Source organism: Mercenaria mercenaria, chromosome 9 (assembly GCF_021730395.1).
Source record: "Mercenaria mercenaria strain notata chromosome 9, MADL_Memer_1, whole genome shotgun sequence".
NCBI lineage: Eukaryota > Metazoa > Mollusca > Bivalvia > Venerida > Veneridae > Mercenaria > Mercenaria mercenaria.
Window position 1 is genome coordinate 35802721 of NC_069369.1, and position 19207 is coordinate 35821927.

At 36.7% G+C, this 19207-nt stretch overlaps 2 protein-coding genes across 2 annotated transcripts; one reads left to right on the plus strand and one right to left on the minus strand.

The window, feature by feature from the left end:
• Positions 1 to 6468: 6468 nt before the first annotated feature.
• Positions 6469 to 9154, plus strand: LOC123546903 (beta-1,3-galactosyltransferase 1-like). Its single transcript, XM_045333546.2, has 2 exons — positions 6469 to 6666; positions 7438 to 9154. Exons 1-2 carry the CDS (start codon positions 6656 to 6658, stop codon positions 8864 to 8866), a joined length of 1440 nt encoding a protein of 479 aa, XP_045189481.2. The 5' UTR covers positions 6469 to 6655; the 3' UTR covers positions 8867 to 9154.
• Positions 9155 to 10362: 1208 nt separating this feature from the next.
• LOC123546904 (threonine synthase-like 2) lies at positions 10363 to 19207 on the minus strand. Its single transcript, XM_045333548.2, has 9 exons — positions 18915 to 19207; positions 17726 to 17920; positions 17163 to 17315; positions 16119 to 16270; positions 15720 to 15786; positions 15087 to 15235; positions 12599 to 12724; positions 11640 to 11776; positions 10363 to 11040 (listed from the first exon to the last, which is right to left on the minus strand). The coding sequence occupies exons 1-9, from the start codon at positions 19135 to 19137 to the stop codon at positions 10830 to 10832; spliced, it is 1413 nt and encodes a 470-aa protein (XP_045189483.2). The 5' UTR covers positions 19138 to 19207; the 3' UTR covers positions 10363 to 10829.

The following is a 19207-nucleotide window of genomic DNA, read 5'->3' on the forward strand; positions in this document are numbered from 1 at the left end:
GATCGTGGGGTCGTGAGTTCGATCCTCGGGTGGGGTGTATGTTCTCCGTGACTATTTGATAAACGGCATTGTGTCTGTTACATGACTGAAATACTGTTGAAAAACGGCGTTAAACCCAAAACAAAAAAACAATTCTGTTCAAAGTAAGGCAGTTGGCCCCTTTTAGAGGCCACTAGAACTATGAATGGAAATATGCCTTTAAAAGGCTTCTTTTCATGAACCACTTACTCGATCTTCATCAGATTTGATCTATAGCATCATTATAAGGTCCTCTCTCAAATTTGTGCAAATGGGGGCAGTTGGCTTCCTTTTGGGGGCCACTAAAACTAAAGATATAAATCCTTTTAAAAGACTTCATCTCATGAACCACTTATTGGATCTTCATCAAATTTGATCTATAGCATCATTATAAGGTCCTCTCCCAAATTTTTGCAAATTGGGGCCACTAAAACTAAAGATATAAATGCCTTTAAAAGACTTCTTCTCATGAACCACTTAATGGATCTTCATAAAATTTGATCTGTAGCATCATATATAAGGTCCTGTCACATATTTATTCAAATGGGGGCACTGGGGCCACTAGAGCCAAAATTAGAAATTCCTTTAAAGTGGAAGTATGCACATTTTTCAAGTAAAAATCCAGCTGAAATAGATGTGTGTGTAAAAAGCGTGGAGGAAATTATAGTTTTTAACCCAATATACCAAACTCTTACTGTTACCAGTACGAAATAATAAGTTTCCAACTATGACTTTTCTTATTTTGACTGAGGCAGTCTTTTTAAGAAAAGTCAAACTGCACACAGGAGTTGCTTCCCTTCAATTTCAGAAATCTCTACCTATAGGTAAGAGAGATCACTGCGTAGAAGATTGAAGAAAAGAACTATTATTTTATTAATCCGATTTCTTTATTTCTATAAAGCACCAACTTCAAATACTTATGCTGCATTATCGTTAATTTATTACATCTAAATGCACAGCAACCAAAAATTGCTTTTGTAAAACATTCACCAAAAACACACTATGTGCAGTAAGATGTGCATAATGTGCATAATATCAAATTTGTTCAAATGGTTCACCTTGGCCTCTTTCAGGGGCCGCCAGAGCTAAAAATAGAAAAACCTTTAAAAAACTTCTTCTCATGAAATGCTTGATGGATCTTCATCAAACTTGGGCTGTAGCATCATTATAAGGTCCTGTCACAAATTCAAATGGGGGCACTTGGCCCCTTTAAGGAGCCGCAAGAGCCAAAATTAGAAATAACTTTAAACAACTTCTTCTCATGAACCGCTTGAAGGATTTTCATCAAACTTGATCTGTAGCATCATTATTAGGTCTTCTCCCAAGTTTGTTCAAATGGGGACACTGCCAAAATTAGAAATACCTTGAAACGACTTCATCTCATTAACTGCTTGGAGGATGTTCATAAAACTTGGTCTGTAGCATCACTATAAGGTCCTCTCCCAAGTCTGTTCAAATGGGGGCACCTGGCCCCTTTTAGGGGCCACTACAGCCAAAAATTAGAAATATCTTTAAACGACTTCTTCTCATGAACCGCTAGAAGGATCTTCACCAAAGTTTGTGTGAGCATCATTATAAGGTCCTCTCCCAATTTTGTTCAAATGGAGGCAGTTGGCCCCTTTTAGAGGCCACTAGAACTATGAATGGAAATGCCTTTAAAAGGCTTCTTCTCATGAACTACTTACTGGATCTTCATCAAATTTGATCTATAGCATCATTATAAGGTCCTCTCCCAAATTTGTGCAAATGGGGTACTTGGCCCCTTTTAGGAGCCACTAGAACTAAAGATATAAATGCCTTTGAAAGACTTCTTCTCATGAACCGCTTCATGAATCTTCATAAAATTTTATCATTTAATTTTAGCATCATTATAAGGTCCTCTCAAAATTTTATTCAAATGGGGGTACCTGGCCCCTTTTAGGGTCTGCTTGAGCCAAAAGTAGAAACCCTTTAAATGACTTCTTCTCATGAACTGCTAGAAGGATCTTCATCAAAGTTGGTTTGTGGCTTTATTATAAGGTCCTCTCCCAATTTTGTTCAAATAGGGGCACTTGGCCCCTTTTAGGGGCCACTAGAACTAAAAACGTAAATGACTTTAAAAGACTTCTACTCATGAACTGCTTGATGGATCTTCATCAAACTTGGTCTGTAGCATCATTATAAGGTTTTCTCCCAAATTTATACAAATGGGGGCAGTCAGTCCCCTTTTAGGGGTCACTAGAACCAAAATGTAAATGCATTCAAAAGACTTCTTCTCATGAACTGCTTGATGGATCTTCATCAAACGATGTGTAGCATTATTATAAGGCCTTTACCAAAATGTTTCAATTTGGGACACCTGGTCCCTTTTAGGGGCTGCTAGAGCTAAAACTAGAAATACCTTTAAACAACTAGACTAATGAATGGCGAGATGGATATTCATCAGACTTGGTTTGTAGGATCGTTATAAGGTCCTCTCTCAAATTTGTTCAAATGGGGGCAGTTGGCCCCTTTTAGGGGTTGCTAGGTCTAAAAGGAAAAATACATTTTAATGACTACTTATTGTGAACCACTCAGTGGATCTTCATCAAAACTGGTCTGTGTGGTATCAATATGAGGTCATAAATTTGTTCAGTTTGGGGTATTTGGCCCCTTTTAGGGTCATATATGGTTAAGGTCCTCTTCAGATGAGCGACTTAGGCCCATTTGGTCCTCTTGTATTAAATTAATATAATTCATAACAAAAGAACACCATTCATAAACACAAGAATATATGCTTTTTTTCTTCTTCAGTTAAATCATGTAAGCAAGCAATTTTCTCAGTCATTATAGAAGATAATCCAACAGTATTTCATGGGCTAAAGCATTAGTCTACTGTTCCTTAGTTGAAGATGTATTACCTAAATTGAAGGGTAATGGATGAGTAGTTGTTCAAATCCTGTTGAGGACTTAAGTCTTCTGTTTTATTAGCTCAACTTTTTTGAAATTTTTATAACATGAGAGCTTTTGTTGTCATCCTTTGTTGGTTTCCAAATCCGCATCACTGAAGTTTTGCATGTAAACAGGTTTCTCACAAACTACCAAGCTAAATGTTTTCATACTTCATACATGTCTTCAACATCATTTGATGATCACATATCGAGGGCTTGGCGCAAAACTATTGTATCTTGTTCTTTATTTATATATACTTACAATAGATTTGCACCAAGCCCTCGATATGATGAGTTATATAACTAGCATTTATATTGTCAAAGTTATGCCCCTTTTTAACTCGAGTTAAAGTTTTGCATGCAAGCAGGTTTTCTCAGAAATGACTAGGCCAAATGCTGTAAAGCTTGGCACATATCTTCAGCATCATTAGATGAGCTAACAGAACAGAACTTTTTTGTCAATATTATGCCCTGTTTAAAAAAAGTATTGCATGTAAGCAAGTTTTCTCAGAAAATGCGCGACTGAATGCTTTTAAACCCATCACAAGACTTTGGCGTCATTAGGTGATTTCACAGAGAAGGTTTCTTAAGCAGGCTTACATTTTGTCAAAATTACGCCCTTTTTAACGTAGACGTTTTGCATATAAGACTGTTTCTCAGGAACTATTATACTGAATGCTTTCAAACTCGTTGACATCGTGAAATGACCATTTTGAACAAGGTTCCATATCTCTGACTTACAGTTTATAAATCTCAAATAGTCGAGTGCGCTGTCATTAGGCAGATTTTATTTATTCAGGAAAGAGCCATTTAGATTTCATTTGGGTCATTGGGATGAAAAGGTCAAGGTCATATGTACTAATATCTGGCCAATAACTTCTGTTTCGACTGATACGTTGATACGAATCTTGGTAAATAGTAATCTTAAAAAAAACCTAGCTTGGGATTTTATTTAGGCCGCTGAGGTCAAGGTTGCTGTTACTTAAAATAGAAAAAATCTTCCTGCTAGGAATAGGAAGATTAAGGTTTGCATTACACCTGTGGCCACTGAGGTAAAGGTCAAGTTCACTGTTACTAAAAATATAAAAAAAAGTTTTTGGTTGATCTCCCATTGCTTGTCAAGAGCAAAGCTTTAAAATTCTAAATGTATTTAATGGGGAATATACAGTTTTAACAAAATTTATGGTCATTTCTTAGCTGACTACACAAAGAATATGAAGGGCTGTCCTCGCCACAGTGTTTATGTTCACAGCTTTGTTAAAGCTTTGATGCGTTTTCACTTAATTTCTGTTATTACTGGATATACTTCCTATGAACTTAAAATAGTTGTTTTACATCACCCGCAAGATATGACACAAGGGTAATAAGTTTTGATCCATTATTTCATGAATTACGCCCCCTCTTTACTTAGAATTTCAGGTTAAAGTGTTTATGCAAGGGATTTGACCCAAACTTACAGAAATATACATATCTCAATGAAGTATACTTGCATATTTTACACAAGTAAAGAAAGTGCCCTCTCACTAACTTGAACAGCTTTATCTGAACAGATGTTCACCCGTCTGAGACTTAGTCAGAATGCGAATGGGCATAATATCTCACCAAGATCGATAACCACCTGTCTCTTCCCTTCCCAGTTTGCATCTTGAAAATGCGAAAATTGGCAACGTCTGCTGTCTAACGTGTTTATACCCAGTGTTATAAAATATTTATGGGCATAACCAGTTGGATAGTCCCAGTCAGTCGTAAATTACACCCCGGGAATTACGTAAAATTCAAAAATTGAGTGTAAGCAGTTCTCAAACTTATATAAGTTTATAGGCGTATATGGCCAAGTTTGATAACCACCCGGATATTCTTAGTCATTGTCGAGTTATGGCTCTTGAATTTCTCAACATTCTCTTTAATAATCTAGACCAAGTCTGATAACCCGCCAGATCGGATTGTTATATCCAGAGTTATGACCCGTGAGTTCATGAAAATTACGAAAATTGACAGTATCTACTCAATTTTTAGTATTTTTTTTTTATCTCGACCATATTTATGTAGAATTTTTACCTCTAAAATCCAGATCTAGTTTTGATTACTTGCCAGTTAAGAATCCAGAGTTATGGCCCTTGAAATTGACAACTTTTCTGCTCAACGAGTGTTTTAAAATTCAAAAGTAATTTGCTGTTACGGGCGTATGTTGTAACAGCCTGGCTCTGTTGTTCCTTCCAATAATATTAATTGTATTTCAGTTTGTTCCTGCTCACTTGCAGCTTCAAAATCAGGGATACTGATGTGTTTCGTGATGATGCCTTTGTAGAAAGAAACACAAAATAAAACCAGAACGTTGGGTCATTCACACTACGTTTGTTTATCTCTGTATATTGTAATCGCTTGTCTCTTACTACCCCACTGGGTCCTAGTTTTGACATTTTCTTTTATTTTCTGATGCTCGCGTCCATTAGCAGTAACAGAGAATCCAACAATATATTAACATCTTTGACACTGAAACTTTTAAGCTACGTTGGGTTCAAACCTCACTATAGATCGAATTCTCAGCTTAAGTGAGAAAGTTATCCAGCTGATTTGTGGTAGTACGTTCGACGATTCTGTCAACTTGTTGGTATCATTCTCCGATATCCAGATCAGCGGGAAAATCCATGTATTACGTCCTGCACGCTGTAATACTGACAAAATCCCCGCTTTCAACATGGTCTTAGACCGAAATTACACTAAAACCCTTACCTGCTAAATTTCTAAAATGGACTGGTCCATCATTCAATTAGGACAATACCATTTATTATTCGAAGGGGTGTTCACTGTAAATTTACTGACTGAATAGCGGACAGTGCAGACGAAGATCAGTACCCACTAGACTATTCCAAATAGAGGAAAAAATCTGTTGTTTTTTCAAAGTATCTCGACAACATTTTAATTTTCACCAAAAAAAAACGTATCTTTTTTTCAGGTGGGCTATAACTGTTACAAAGTGTTGCTTTGAATACTTAATTTTTCAAATAGCAATGTTGTGATTCAAATAAAACTTTTTAACCCTTACCCTGCTAAATATCTAAAATGGACCAGTCCATCATTCAATTTGGGCCATACCACTTATTATTCAAAGGGGTGTTCACTGAAAAATTACTGACTGAATAGCGAACAGTGCAGACCATGATCAGACTGCACGGATGTGCAGGCTGATCTTGGTCTGCACTGGTCGCAAAGGCAGATTCACATACCGCCAGCAGACTAAGGGTTAAATATAGTAAGTACCATATCTAACCTAACAAATATTTTCGACTCTGCTTTGACAACTGGGCGCACGTGAAAAAAGAGTGCGTCCCCGCCTTCTTGCATAAATGATTCTGATGCCAATCTGACCTTTCGTGAGATAAATATAATCATAAATGTCCTTTGGCAAAGTAAATGATTATTGGTACCCATCCTTCTTCATAAACAAATAACTTGATTATTGATAAAGGGTGTCATATTTTCTATTGTCTTCTGAAATACCATCTTCTGTCTATTCAATAATCGACGTATTTGGTTCGATAGCTGACAATGTCATTTATCTAATGCATTTGTTATCAAAATAAAATAAAAACGCTAAACAAAGCGTACCATACAGATTTACTATAAATAGCCGCGTATTATTTACATTTTGTAAATTGCGAAAAATATTTTAATGAAATGTCTTGTGTTAAAATTAAAGGTGTAGAAATGAGATTTAAACAGAAACCATGACGAAAATGTAAGTTAAGTTTCTTTTCTTTTCTTTTTAATTTCAAGAGTGAAGTAACTAATTTATTCATTTCTTAGATTTTTCTTCCGCAAAGCAAAATAAAGAAAAAAATTACAAACTGACGGTAATGCAGCGGTGTGGAAAACATTTTCTTTTAAATGCAACTTATGTGCAATTTATGTACAGATAATAAAAATGAACATAAAACAACTTTGCTTTCTGTTCATACATTTGTGAGAATTTTAATAACATTTATGGTTTTATTCAGTGAAAGACTAATATATTTTATCTTAAAATGTTATAGTGTGGCCAGTTGTTGTTCTCATGCTGTTACGTCAAAATGTCCCTTTGTTTAGTACGTTTTCATTGGTGCGGAAACGGCACAAATTCAGCCTGCTCGAAAACTTCTTTTCATAGACTAGTAGCTATAGAAAGTATTGAAGATGATGTTATTTCACGATTAATAAAATTATTTTGAGCTGCTAGAAAGCAGAGAACGATTTAGGGAAAGTTTTAGTCATTCATTTTAAGAATTAGAACATACTTTGGTTTTCTGTTCACTGTAACAATAGGAATGTTTCATTTAAAACCTCTGTATTCCCTTTTTTCTAAAATAACAGGTTACGTGGAAGGCACTGACTTCTGCTATTAAACCTGCCTTTCTCACGACATACCTGTAAACACTTGTAGACGGAAACAATTCTTTGCCAAAATATGACACGATAGTAATCGTTTCTTAATTAGTTGAATGCAAGGTCATCGATTGTTTACTAATTTCAGACGACAGCTCAACAAATGCACTCGTTTGATCCGTGATAGAATGTTTAAGAAGGTATGCTCTGGCAAACGTCTCCAGCTATTCCTGGTTACAACAACCTTCATGATCTCGACAATGTTTTTCGTTATTTTGTCGCCTGCTCGAAATCAGTATGACGACGTATTATACCTAACCGGAAACTTGCAGCGGAAGTTAGTCGTTCAAAATGGCGGCAAAAACGAAGAAATCTATGGAGCTTACTTTCAATATTCGGGGAATATTCCTTATCGAAGCGACGGCTTTTTAGGAAAGAAGGTTTTAGAAACTATAAATGCACCTCAGAGTGATCCAGTGGAACAAAACAGAATCGAAAGTCAGTCAGAACCTTATTCCATACAATATAAAAACGATTTTCTAAAAACAATTGATGTGTCGGAAATCCCATTAAACAGATCTGCATTTGGTGAAAATTACACATTAAGTGAAACCAGATCGGACATTTACGATTTCCCTTTCATCATAGATGGTAGCGACATATGCCAAAACACATCTCATCCATTCCTTGTAATCATGGTATTGTCAGTACACACACACATTGATACGCGTTCAGCTATACGAAATACATGGGGCCGTGCTGCTAATCCTGGCGTTTGGCCGAAAGTCGGAGTATTGAAGCAAAAGGTTAAACTCGTTTTTTTGTTTGGCAAGGCGAAGAATGAATTAGGAAATAATATCGCCAGAGAAGAAAGTAAAATGTACGGTGATATCGTGCAAGCAGACTTTGTTGATTCCTATTTTAATCTTACTTACAAAACTGTAATGGGTATTCGGTGGGTAGCTGAATTCTGCAAAGATGCAAAGTATGTACTAAAAGCAGATGAAGACGTTTTTGTACACGTGCACAATCTAATTACTTTTTTATCCAAACGAGAAAAGAAAAATCACGGTGTCATCTTTGGTCATGCTCTCATAAAGTCGGATGTGTTCAGGGAAGGACGTTGGGCAGTGTCTAAGCACGCGTTTCCGCTCAGTGTTTACCCAACATACACTTGTGGCAACACATACGTCATTCCTGGTAAAATGGCTGCCCATATCTACTACACTGCCGGTTTGCTGCCATATTTGAATATTGAAGATGTGTTTGTTACCGGGATAGTGCGAATGTTCTTAAATGCCGAACTTGTTGACGTCATGGGATTCACTCACTGGTTTGAAAAGAAACCACGTCCCTGTGAGTTTAAAAATCAAATACGAATCTCTGCCACTAAAGTCACTGATAATATGCAGAATGGAATCTGGGAGGGACTAAAGACAAAAGAAGCCGACTGCTACAAAGTTATCCGAGTGAAACACGTGAATCAAAATCGTCCAGACAGCTTTGCAAGGTCAAAGCTTATTCGAGATGAACACATATTTATGAATAAAACAAATGGAAAATTCTTTGTGTTGTAACAACACGGCACTGTGGTTCGCTTGTGTACATTATTCTGTATGAGTAACAAAACGTTTTATAATAACTAAAAATCATAAAACATAAATAGGTTTTATTCTTTAATCAGCAGTGGAAAACATTATAATATATAATGTTAAAACTCATGTTCGAATGGACCTAAGAAACAGTCCCTTCGAAATAGTTTAAAACAATAATTCTCACTAACTAGATCTAATAATGCCGACAGCTTCTTTGGATTAATCATAGTTCCCTTTTATAAATACATGTATAAAGTTTGTATCACAGTCCCCGGCTTATCTGTTTTATAACTTTTCCTGTTACACATAAACAGTATTATTACATTCCCTATTACACATAAACAGTATTATTACATTCCCTATTACACACAAACTGTATTATTACATTCCCTATTACACATAAACAGTATAATTACATCCCCTATTACACATAAACAGTATAATTACATCCCCTATTACACATAAACAGTATTATTACATTCCCTATTACACATAAACTGTATTATTACATTCCCTATTACACATAAACAGTATAATTACATCCCCTATTACACATAAACAGTATTATTACATCCCCTATTACACATAAACTGTATGATTACTTCCCAAAATATACATAAAGGACTTAGTGTAGCATATACGATCAAGCAAAGACACTGGAGATGTTCGTTGTTATGAGCAGTGACACGAGTCAGAAACAAAGAACTAGCGTGAAGCAATGACACGAACATAACTTTTATTCGTAAACTCCATGGCAGATGTTACACTTTCACTCCTGGCTTGCCAATAGCGAAAAAATGTACCTGGTGTACAGAAGGTTCAGGCTTACACTGAAACAATCGGATACCTTCTATGCATTAGAATTTTTAAAGGACGGGAATCAGTCGGACTACTGTAGTCACAGCTGTTTGTGTCTGAGCTCGGAGACAAAAGTAGTATTTCATCACCGATCTTAACAGCAATAAACTAGAAATACTCATGGGCGCGTGAAGACAATATATGCAATGAAACCAATCTGTACAATTAGCGTTTCGTGATTTTTGGTGGCATAAGATTTTAATTTGACCAAATTGTTTATAAAATGTTACAACATAATATGCTTGAATTTGCGAATGAGGATGACCATTAATATGTGCAAATATATGATTGTTCTGTTAAATATCACCACGATTTTTCGAGCTTCCTTAAAATTTATTATGTCCAGTACACGTTTGTTACTATTTATAGTAAGGTACATGTATATAATAAGTCTGTAAAATGCTGTATCTTTTTATTACGTAACTCAGTGAAAAATACCAGGTAGTAACAACTTATTTGTTTTATAGCATTTTGTTTGTTTTCCTGCCTTGTAATACAGGTAGATTAAAAAAAAAATATGGGGACGCTAAACATAGATCCAGTTTAATTGGTATAGCCTTAATGGTCAAGCTACATTTATGACGTCTGGCCTCGTTGGAGTGATATAACCCAACCATAGCTTTTTGGTAATACACAAATGTAAGAACATTTTAACGTTGACGTCGTTTTCAGTAGGCCTGTAGAAGACGTTGGTCGAACTAGCATTAAGAAGAAGCAAAAAAGCTAACATACGATAAAAAGAACACTACATTGTGTCTTTCTACATTGAAATTGGTATTATTAAACGCACTGAACAAAAACTATAATCTACTTGGCAAAGCCTAGCAATTTATTATTTGACTCAACTCGTTTAACAGTATAAAATACCTCTATAATGCTAAATGTATATATGTCAACAATACCTTAATTTGACAATAAACAAGTCATAAAAGAACGACTACGTCATAATACGCAAAAAGACTGTCGTCTTAACATGTGAACATTATTCAAGTAATTGTGTCCGGATTTATTTTTTTTGGCCGGTTAATAACGACGTTTTTATAAAATGTTGCATGTTAAAATGATAAAAAAAATTACACGTTCCCCTTTAAGCATTAATTTCAACTATCTTTTTCCTCAGTAGCTTTTCCCAATCTTCTCCCTTTTCCATATCTTCGTATTTCGTGTCCATGTTCTGAAGGGCGGTAACTCTCTCATCTTGTTGTACCGGCACACCGGCTGCTTTTACCGCTTCTTGAAACTTAGCGACAGACGCTGTCGCTATACAGATACGCGGGGTTTTCATGTCATTCTTTTTTCTGTAATGAAAACAAAATGAAAATATAAAATATAAAAACTTTGCTTCTGGTAGTGGACTCGTAATGGCCATCGGCAAATTAAGTACTCCCGTACGCAATTTTTGGCAGCTACCGGTTTTTTACGGAAAGTTAGTAGCGCGTTCAACTACTTTACGTCCAAAGTATACCGAATCGCCTAACGGGAATACGTCATCATATTGACACTGACGTGTGTCTCATTACTGGTCCACTACCTTAAACAAACATTTTACGCAATACCAGTAACCTGAGTCGGGGATTCAAGCTATTTTTCATTCCCCACATCGATTAGGTGGGCTTTAGTGCATTAGTGTCATTGTGGAACCACTTAGTCTCTCAAAACAATATTTTTACACACAACGAAGAGATCCATACACATCGCAATGTTTTCAAGCTGTTACATCATATTTACAGATATAATATAGCGTCGATTTCAACTATGATTTAAAGCAAATCTTAGTTGTTTAGATAATCATGATAATTGGTAATTAATGCGGAACTGCCTGGATTCAAAGGGTTCAAACTCATACAATGTAAAGAACCGTGTATATCGACAATAGGACGACACGGTTTGTACAAACCTTTGACCAAGGTGATATGCTACAGCAGTAGATGTGTGAGGACATATTTGGTAAGAGTTGTCCTTCCATATCTTTAACATAGTCGCCTTTACGTCATCGTCTGTTGCCACGAAGGTATCCACAATAACGCTCGAGATCTACAAGGCAGAAGCACCAGACGTGAAAAGTAATGAGTTATCTCGAATCCATTTCTTGAGGAATCATATTTAACTCATGTCGTGTGTCGTCCTTTGCGTTTTAGGTCGATGCACGACACGAAACACGACAATACGACACAGCACGTGACACAACGCACGACAATGCGACACGATGCGGGATATTAATATCGCGATGTCTTCTTGTATTGTCGCCCGTCGCATCGTGTGTCAAGTGTCGTGTAGCAGAGTCACGCATAGCATCGCATATTGTGACTCGACCAAGAAGAATAGACGTTCGACACGCAACACGACAAGCGACGCGACGCTCGACACACTATACGGTGGACGACAATGCGAAATCGTGACATTATGTCAAACGTCATGTTGTATTGTGCGTCTTGTCGCAAATCGTGCATAGACCTAAAATACGATGGACGACACAGGCCACGAGCTAAACAGGAGTTCATAATTTATAATTTCTACTTAAGTTAGGCAGCCAAAAGGCCGCATATACTTCACTCGGACTACCCGGTCCTCACTCCTCGATGTCTGCCTTTAGGCTGTCTGTAGTTTTATCAGTTAAGAATACAAAAAAATAGCCTTTGAAAACAAAAATCAAACAAAACGACAGGCGTGAACGAAGGGAAGGGCGCTTCTTGTTCTCATTGTAAACGGGGTATATCCGCGTGTTTTGCATGTATATAATTATCATTATGATTGAGATTCAATTATTAATAGCCTTTTGCACACCAGCTGTATAGGGTACTATATGCAGTTAGATATAGCAATACAGACTTGCACTATGTGACAAAAGATGCATACTTTCTTCGCAAGCTCATCAGGAACTTTGACAGAACCATTCTTTTCAAACTGCGCCATCAAACCCGAAACGAGGGCTGTATCCCCCTCACTGAAGATATACCATATACGCTCCATGTTATAAGGTATCTGAAAAAATAACAATTCATTGTTCACAGCGGATAGTTATTGTTAGAAATTCCGGTAGTAGCTAAACAAAAGGATCGATTAAATTTTAAATGGCAACACCTCAACATTAATCTCACACTCCTTGTTTTTAATCAAATATCATCAAAAACCACAACTAATGTCAATATACACATATTGAATCTTTTGCCCGAAATTCGAAGAACCGATCCTAATAATTTTGACTATTGACTAGCAAGTCATTCAATAAGTATTTTTTACATGACATCAGATATAAATTTCAGATTTATTTTCTAAATTCTGCAAACCTATGTCGAAGTACTGGTCGGTCTATTGCACAAACTATGGACCAGCAATATAAATTAAGAGTCGTATAATTATTCGGTTTTATATTTCAGATGATCTCTTTTTCGTGAGAATAAAAATGTGGCAGTGACTAAGGTGTAAAATGACATATTTGCATAACCCTATTAAACTGAAAAATTGTATCTCTACCTGGTTCAGATTAAACTATTTTAGTACGCTGATGGGAACAGGTAGACTAGCCACTAGACTGATAAAAGAATTTCAATATTTTGTAATTTTTGTTCTATTTTATGAAATAGTGACAAATTTTAGTCTGTTGTTGTGATTCTCTCGGAGAAATGATTCTAATATATTGGACATAGGATATAGACTGGCTAATATATATAAAAATAAAAAAAGATATATCATAACCTAGGAGCTAGTCTAGGGAACAGGTTAAAATGTTTGAGCCCTTATGTAACCAGGCATTTCAATATCCCATACATGATGACACGGTTTTGTACTTTGTCCTTTGCCGATGAAAACTTATTTCTTTGACACGTCACTCAACTAGGATAACTGATTAAGAAGTATGCCAATGCGTATTGTTGGTTTGTTTTATTTCTTAGGTCTTGAAATATACTTTTTACATAACTTTTCAACTTTCAAATCAGAACCTATCATTCTTACGTGCATATAAACAAGAGGGTCATTGACCCTAAAGCGCTCGCCTGTGTAAAGGGATTAAAGTATATTTGTATAATGTAATGGTACAAATACAGAGTTAGGTTTATATAAATGTCAATGCTTTAGCTATTTTGGATTCAGAGAAGAAGACATTCAAAATTTCTTATATATAAGCATACGGTATATACATGTCACACCCAGGGGCGCGACCCTGATATCACATGCCAAATATCAATGCTCTAGCTATTATCGCTTCAGATAAGATTTTTAAAGTTTGATAGCTGAAAACGTACTTGTTAATCAAAGTGATCCATATGTTCAATGAACCGTAACCATTTGAACAACCTTGAAAGAGGGCCATACTGAGATCATTTGTGTAAAGTTTCATCAAAATCCATTCAGTGGTTTTAGAAATTGTTGACCATGGACGGACGCACGACGGACGCACGACGGACGACGGACACAGCGTGATCACAATAGTTCGTCATGAGCACTTAGTGTTCAGGTGAGCTAAAAGTGTCTGATTCGCAGCTTGTAAATGCTATGGTAAAACTAAATGTACACGGTTTTATAAGACAAGAAAATGATTAGATTTCTCTCTCTGTATTGGTGGCTTTCTATCGCTCTAGACTGATCTCTCTGTACGTGTACTGGCATAGGATGAAACTGGAGCCCTAAGTGGCTGCCTTTGAATATGTAAAGCGCCTCCGAATGTGCTGTGTCATGAAAAGGGTGCTACTTAAATTTGGTACAATATATATATTTTATAATTATACTGTGAATTTTGACACTTCGTGCGTTTATTAAAATATGTACAAGTAATAAAAATCATGACAAATGTTGCGGTCCCTTTCAAGCTCGAAAAACTATTCATATATCGTGGGGTTAATGCAGAAAGGAGACAAGTGCCTTCTTTATTCATATGAAGATATCTCCTTTCTGCATTAACCCCACGATATATTGTTTTTTAATGAACATCATATTTCAGTTAAGTTAGTGTCCATCCGATTGTCGTTCTGGCATTCCAGACGTCTGATACGCTTCGTCTCGGAAAATTGACGAAACACAGACGAATGAGAAAGCCAGATTACAAAGTCGCTTTCAGCGGCGCCCAAAATTCACCGCCATCATATCTGTTAAGTTTTATTACATTATATTGCCAAAAACTTCATCACAATACAAATGCATGCCGAAAATATATTCCAAGCGACTTCCAGTTTTCATGCTAACACAGATAGGTAGAACCACCAAACTTTAGCAAACCAGGTGAATGGCTTTCTCGTATGATGCTTTCAATTGCGGCTTGAACCCATTGAGGGCAGTCAAGAACCTAAACCACTCGGCCGCTAAGGCCTCTTAAAACTTGTGTAAGAAGTGAACGGTTTCATTGCACCTGTATGTCCATCGCTGGTGCTAAAGTTGGTGTTACGTCCGGAGCCATGCTAAAATCTCCACTTGCAATGGTACGAGACACAATATCGTTGCACGTGACAGCACACACAAGTCTTATGGGAAGGCCCATTTTAGCTGCGATACAACCAGCTAGGAAAAGAACAAGAAAAGGTTTATATGATAACAAAATACATGTAGTCATATTATTAAGTAAAACCATTTATAGACAAAAGTGTTTCTATTATTGCGTTTGAATACACTAAAAGCAATGCTCAGTAAGGTCGAATTGGTTTATAAATATGGTTTGTCCGTAAACGGTAAACAACTGCATGCATGCTACTGAAAGTTATTTACACGAGAAGCTGTGTTTCAAGACAACTAGAATTTGAACGTTTAAAACTGTGATGTACATGTATACATTGTATTAGTTTTTATTTAATTTTAATATTGCTTCATAGCCAAATGTAGCTAGATTCCCGGCGATACTCTTATCTTTTCCAATTTATTTCACAATTATCGCAGCATCTAGCATCTGCGTGTTCTTTGGAGTTAAATAAAAAATATTATATTTGAATAAATCAGAGATACATTTCAGTGATAGGGATGTATGGGGAAAGGGTTGCGATCTACATACATGTAACATTTCCGCATGCCCCCGTTGGCACAGCAATTTCTACAGGACGACCACAATCATCGCACATCTGAAAGAAATATTACGGTAATCATTATGAATATGCAATTCATAAAAAAACTGGCATGTTATCAATCTACAAAAGATATGATTAGATTTAACTTCCAGTTTCAAGAACTACTTTTCGAGTAACGCATGCATGTCATGACAAGAAGTTAGAAAAGTAGTGCGCAACTGTAAGCACGGCACGAATCGCCAGCAACACTTTCAAAATTCAACTTAAACGCACATCGAAATGACAATACTGGTAGTTAAAGTTTTACACACCTCGAAATAGTCTTTAAAATAACGCAAAGCACTCGCCTGCATAAAAGCGTACTTATATTGTATACATACACTTACCTTCAGATAGGCATAAAAGTAGTGCACAATTTGCACCATTATTCGAGACCAGTTGATTGAATTAATACTTGTAAGGTGGTACTTCTTTTGAAAGTCCTCGTCCAGGAAAACTGGTTTTATTATAAGGTCAAGGTCATCAGACGTACCGTCAACTATAAAATAATATAGAAAGTATATGGACCGAACGATATCTAACAGACGTGCTGAATAACAATCCTGTGAAGTTTGATGACTTTATGTCAAATATATTTTGCGACACGCTTGACACAAATTTGGACGGACGGACGGACAGACGTACCGACAAAAGCAACTTTAAGTGTCCCCGCAAAACTGGGATCATAAAATTATGTAAATACGTCTAATATATTCAGGCCCAGATCCACAACTGTTTTAATGAGGGCACAAGTTGAGGGTGAAGGCCACCACCGGGAGGTGCATAGCACGGACTGGAAAAAGTACGTACGGGAGTGGGCACCACTTACTGTAATGGGGGGTCAGGGGTGTCAGGTGGAAAGTTTAGAAATATATGTATGAAATGGTGTTCTCTGTTGCATTTTCGGTCTATATTCCGAGTACCCAACCCTCCTCCAACCCCCTCATCCCACTGGATCCGGGTGTGACGCTATATGTACCCAATATCATATTACCAAATGCCTTGGTGAAAATAAAAGCTATGTTCTGTTCTTGGTACTGCCAACCGCTCTTTCGAGTTTTACTAACAGGACAAACAAAGCTTTTCGAAAATCACGTGAAGTGTATACCAGGAATACCATCCGGGCCTAAAACGCCTGAAGGAAAGTAGGTGATGTCAGCTAACACAACCTAGCAAGAGGTTATGAGTTGGTGCCCTTCAATTTATTTTTGGAAGAAAAAAAGACATATCTAGACTAAGTAAACTTCGAATGTCAAATGATATTTGATAGTGTATAAACTTTTTAAACGGTAGAGCGATAATCAACTTCACGACATGCTTGAAAGTCAACTAGATCTATTCTTTAGTATTTACCCGTGTATTTTTTCTGTTATTTTATTAGTACGTTATACCTCTGAACACGTGCACGTTTTTGTCTGTTGCAGTGGTCATTTGTTTCTCCTGTACGTATGAGGTCCGTCCACGAGGCAACAATACAATAATGTCTACCCATTTTAGTCCGCGGACTGCCTCGATTGCAGCACTACCAGTGTCCCCGGATGTTCCTGTGGAAAATAACACTCAAATATATCAATCACCGGCTATAACCGCCATTAGCATGTTCTGCTGTTGGTGGATAATATGAAAGAGGCTCACATTGTGGCCACGCCTTAATTAAGACCAACCAAGTATTAAGAGAACTTTCCAAGAAAAGAATTTTGATTCCTGAATTTAAATATAAAAATTTTGAAAAAAATTATCATTGCAAAACCGCCTAGAGCATTACTAAGAAATGAATATGTACACAAATTAAAGACAGTCTATTTGAAGTCATCTCATCTGCTTCTTACATATATGCAATCTCATAAAACAGGTAGAAATCGCGTACGAGTCTGTCAGATTGGAGAGCAACTATGTCCACTGTTCAGAAACAAGCAGATTCGCAAATTAAGAAAAAATGTTATTACGACCTTACCTACAATAACCGTGTAGTGCGTTTTACTTCTCGAGCAAAAGTAGTTGATAAACTGTCCAACACAGGAAAGAGCCAAATCTTTAAAAGCCCACGTCTTACCATGGAATAATTCAAGTATGGTGACGTCATCTTTGAGGCTAGCAACCGGAGCAATTTCGGGGCAGGAAAAAGTACCATAGGCTTTATCCAGCAATTCTGTTAATAAAGAATGAAACATGAACGGAGTGTTAACTACCATTCACAAAAACCATCATGATTTTTTTGGGGGAAAAAACGAAACTTGTAAACGTCTTTTGATGCTAAAAATGACGGTCCTTTTGGATCATTAATTTTGTTGGGTTCTAAGTTACACAAATAGGCTTTCCAGCTTTTGATGGTGGAGAAATATCCCAACTGCTTATCCTGCGCAGATGGGTACCAGGTTAGAACCGAAGACCATCCCCAAGCCATTTAGGTGGCTTAAGAGTGTTTACTAACATTATATACGTGGTTTCGAATCATATTACGTTAGGAAAAATGCCTTTTACTGCTGAACTAAACTATATCAATCAAAATATGTATCGTCTGTGCTGTCATAGTGTGTGACAATAAGCACTTTATTTGACACGCATTTTATTACATATACGAGAAAATGGTCTGCAATTGTTCTGGGTCAACAACCTTTACGAGTAAAAAATACATCTTGTTTGGAACAGGCAGTAGGATACTAGAAAATACTGGAATGATTTTTCCGAAAATATCAAAAAAGCTTCCAGATGAAAAGGAAAATACAGAAATAAAGGAAAAGGTTATACTGCATAGAACAAGAGATTGTTAATCACACAAAGCAATATGTGTTCAGTGAAAACTGTTGAATGTAAAGCGTCACCCGCCCCGGCTACAAACACGTAGTAATCTTACTTTGCGTTTGGGCGCAAACTTACCCCCACACCATCAGCATGAAACAATACTTACAAAACTTTCTAGCAGTTTTCCTAAAATGCCTTAGTTATATCTACCCTTTCCAACTCATTCAAAAGATTCTATTCCACTTCTGTAGAAACAGTCTGTTTAAAAATGTAAAATGATGTCTATACCATTATCAAATTGCTTAAAACATTCGTGACGTCCCATTTTCGTATCACAACCCATAAACTATCCCTGAACCTCAACTGGCCTATTGTACTGTCATTAATTTATGTGTACATACCATTCAAATCTGGTGCTGGAATTTCTTCTTCCGAAATAAAGTATGGAACAATCTTTTTGGCTAGTTCTACAAAGGAAAGGTCCTTCCAGCTCTTCAGGGTCTCTATTGGCACTGAAGGTATTTGTTGTGGAAGCAGTATACCCCCGTCACAAGCATATCCAGTAAATAGCGCCTCCTCGAAGGTGAGATCCCTCACACCGCCCCTTGTACTTCCATACTTCATTATGTCCCCGTTTATATTCGTAGTACGAACCCAAAATCAGCAATTATGCACAATTGTTTCGCAATCACGT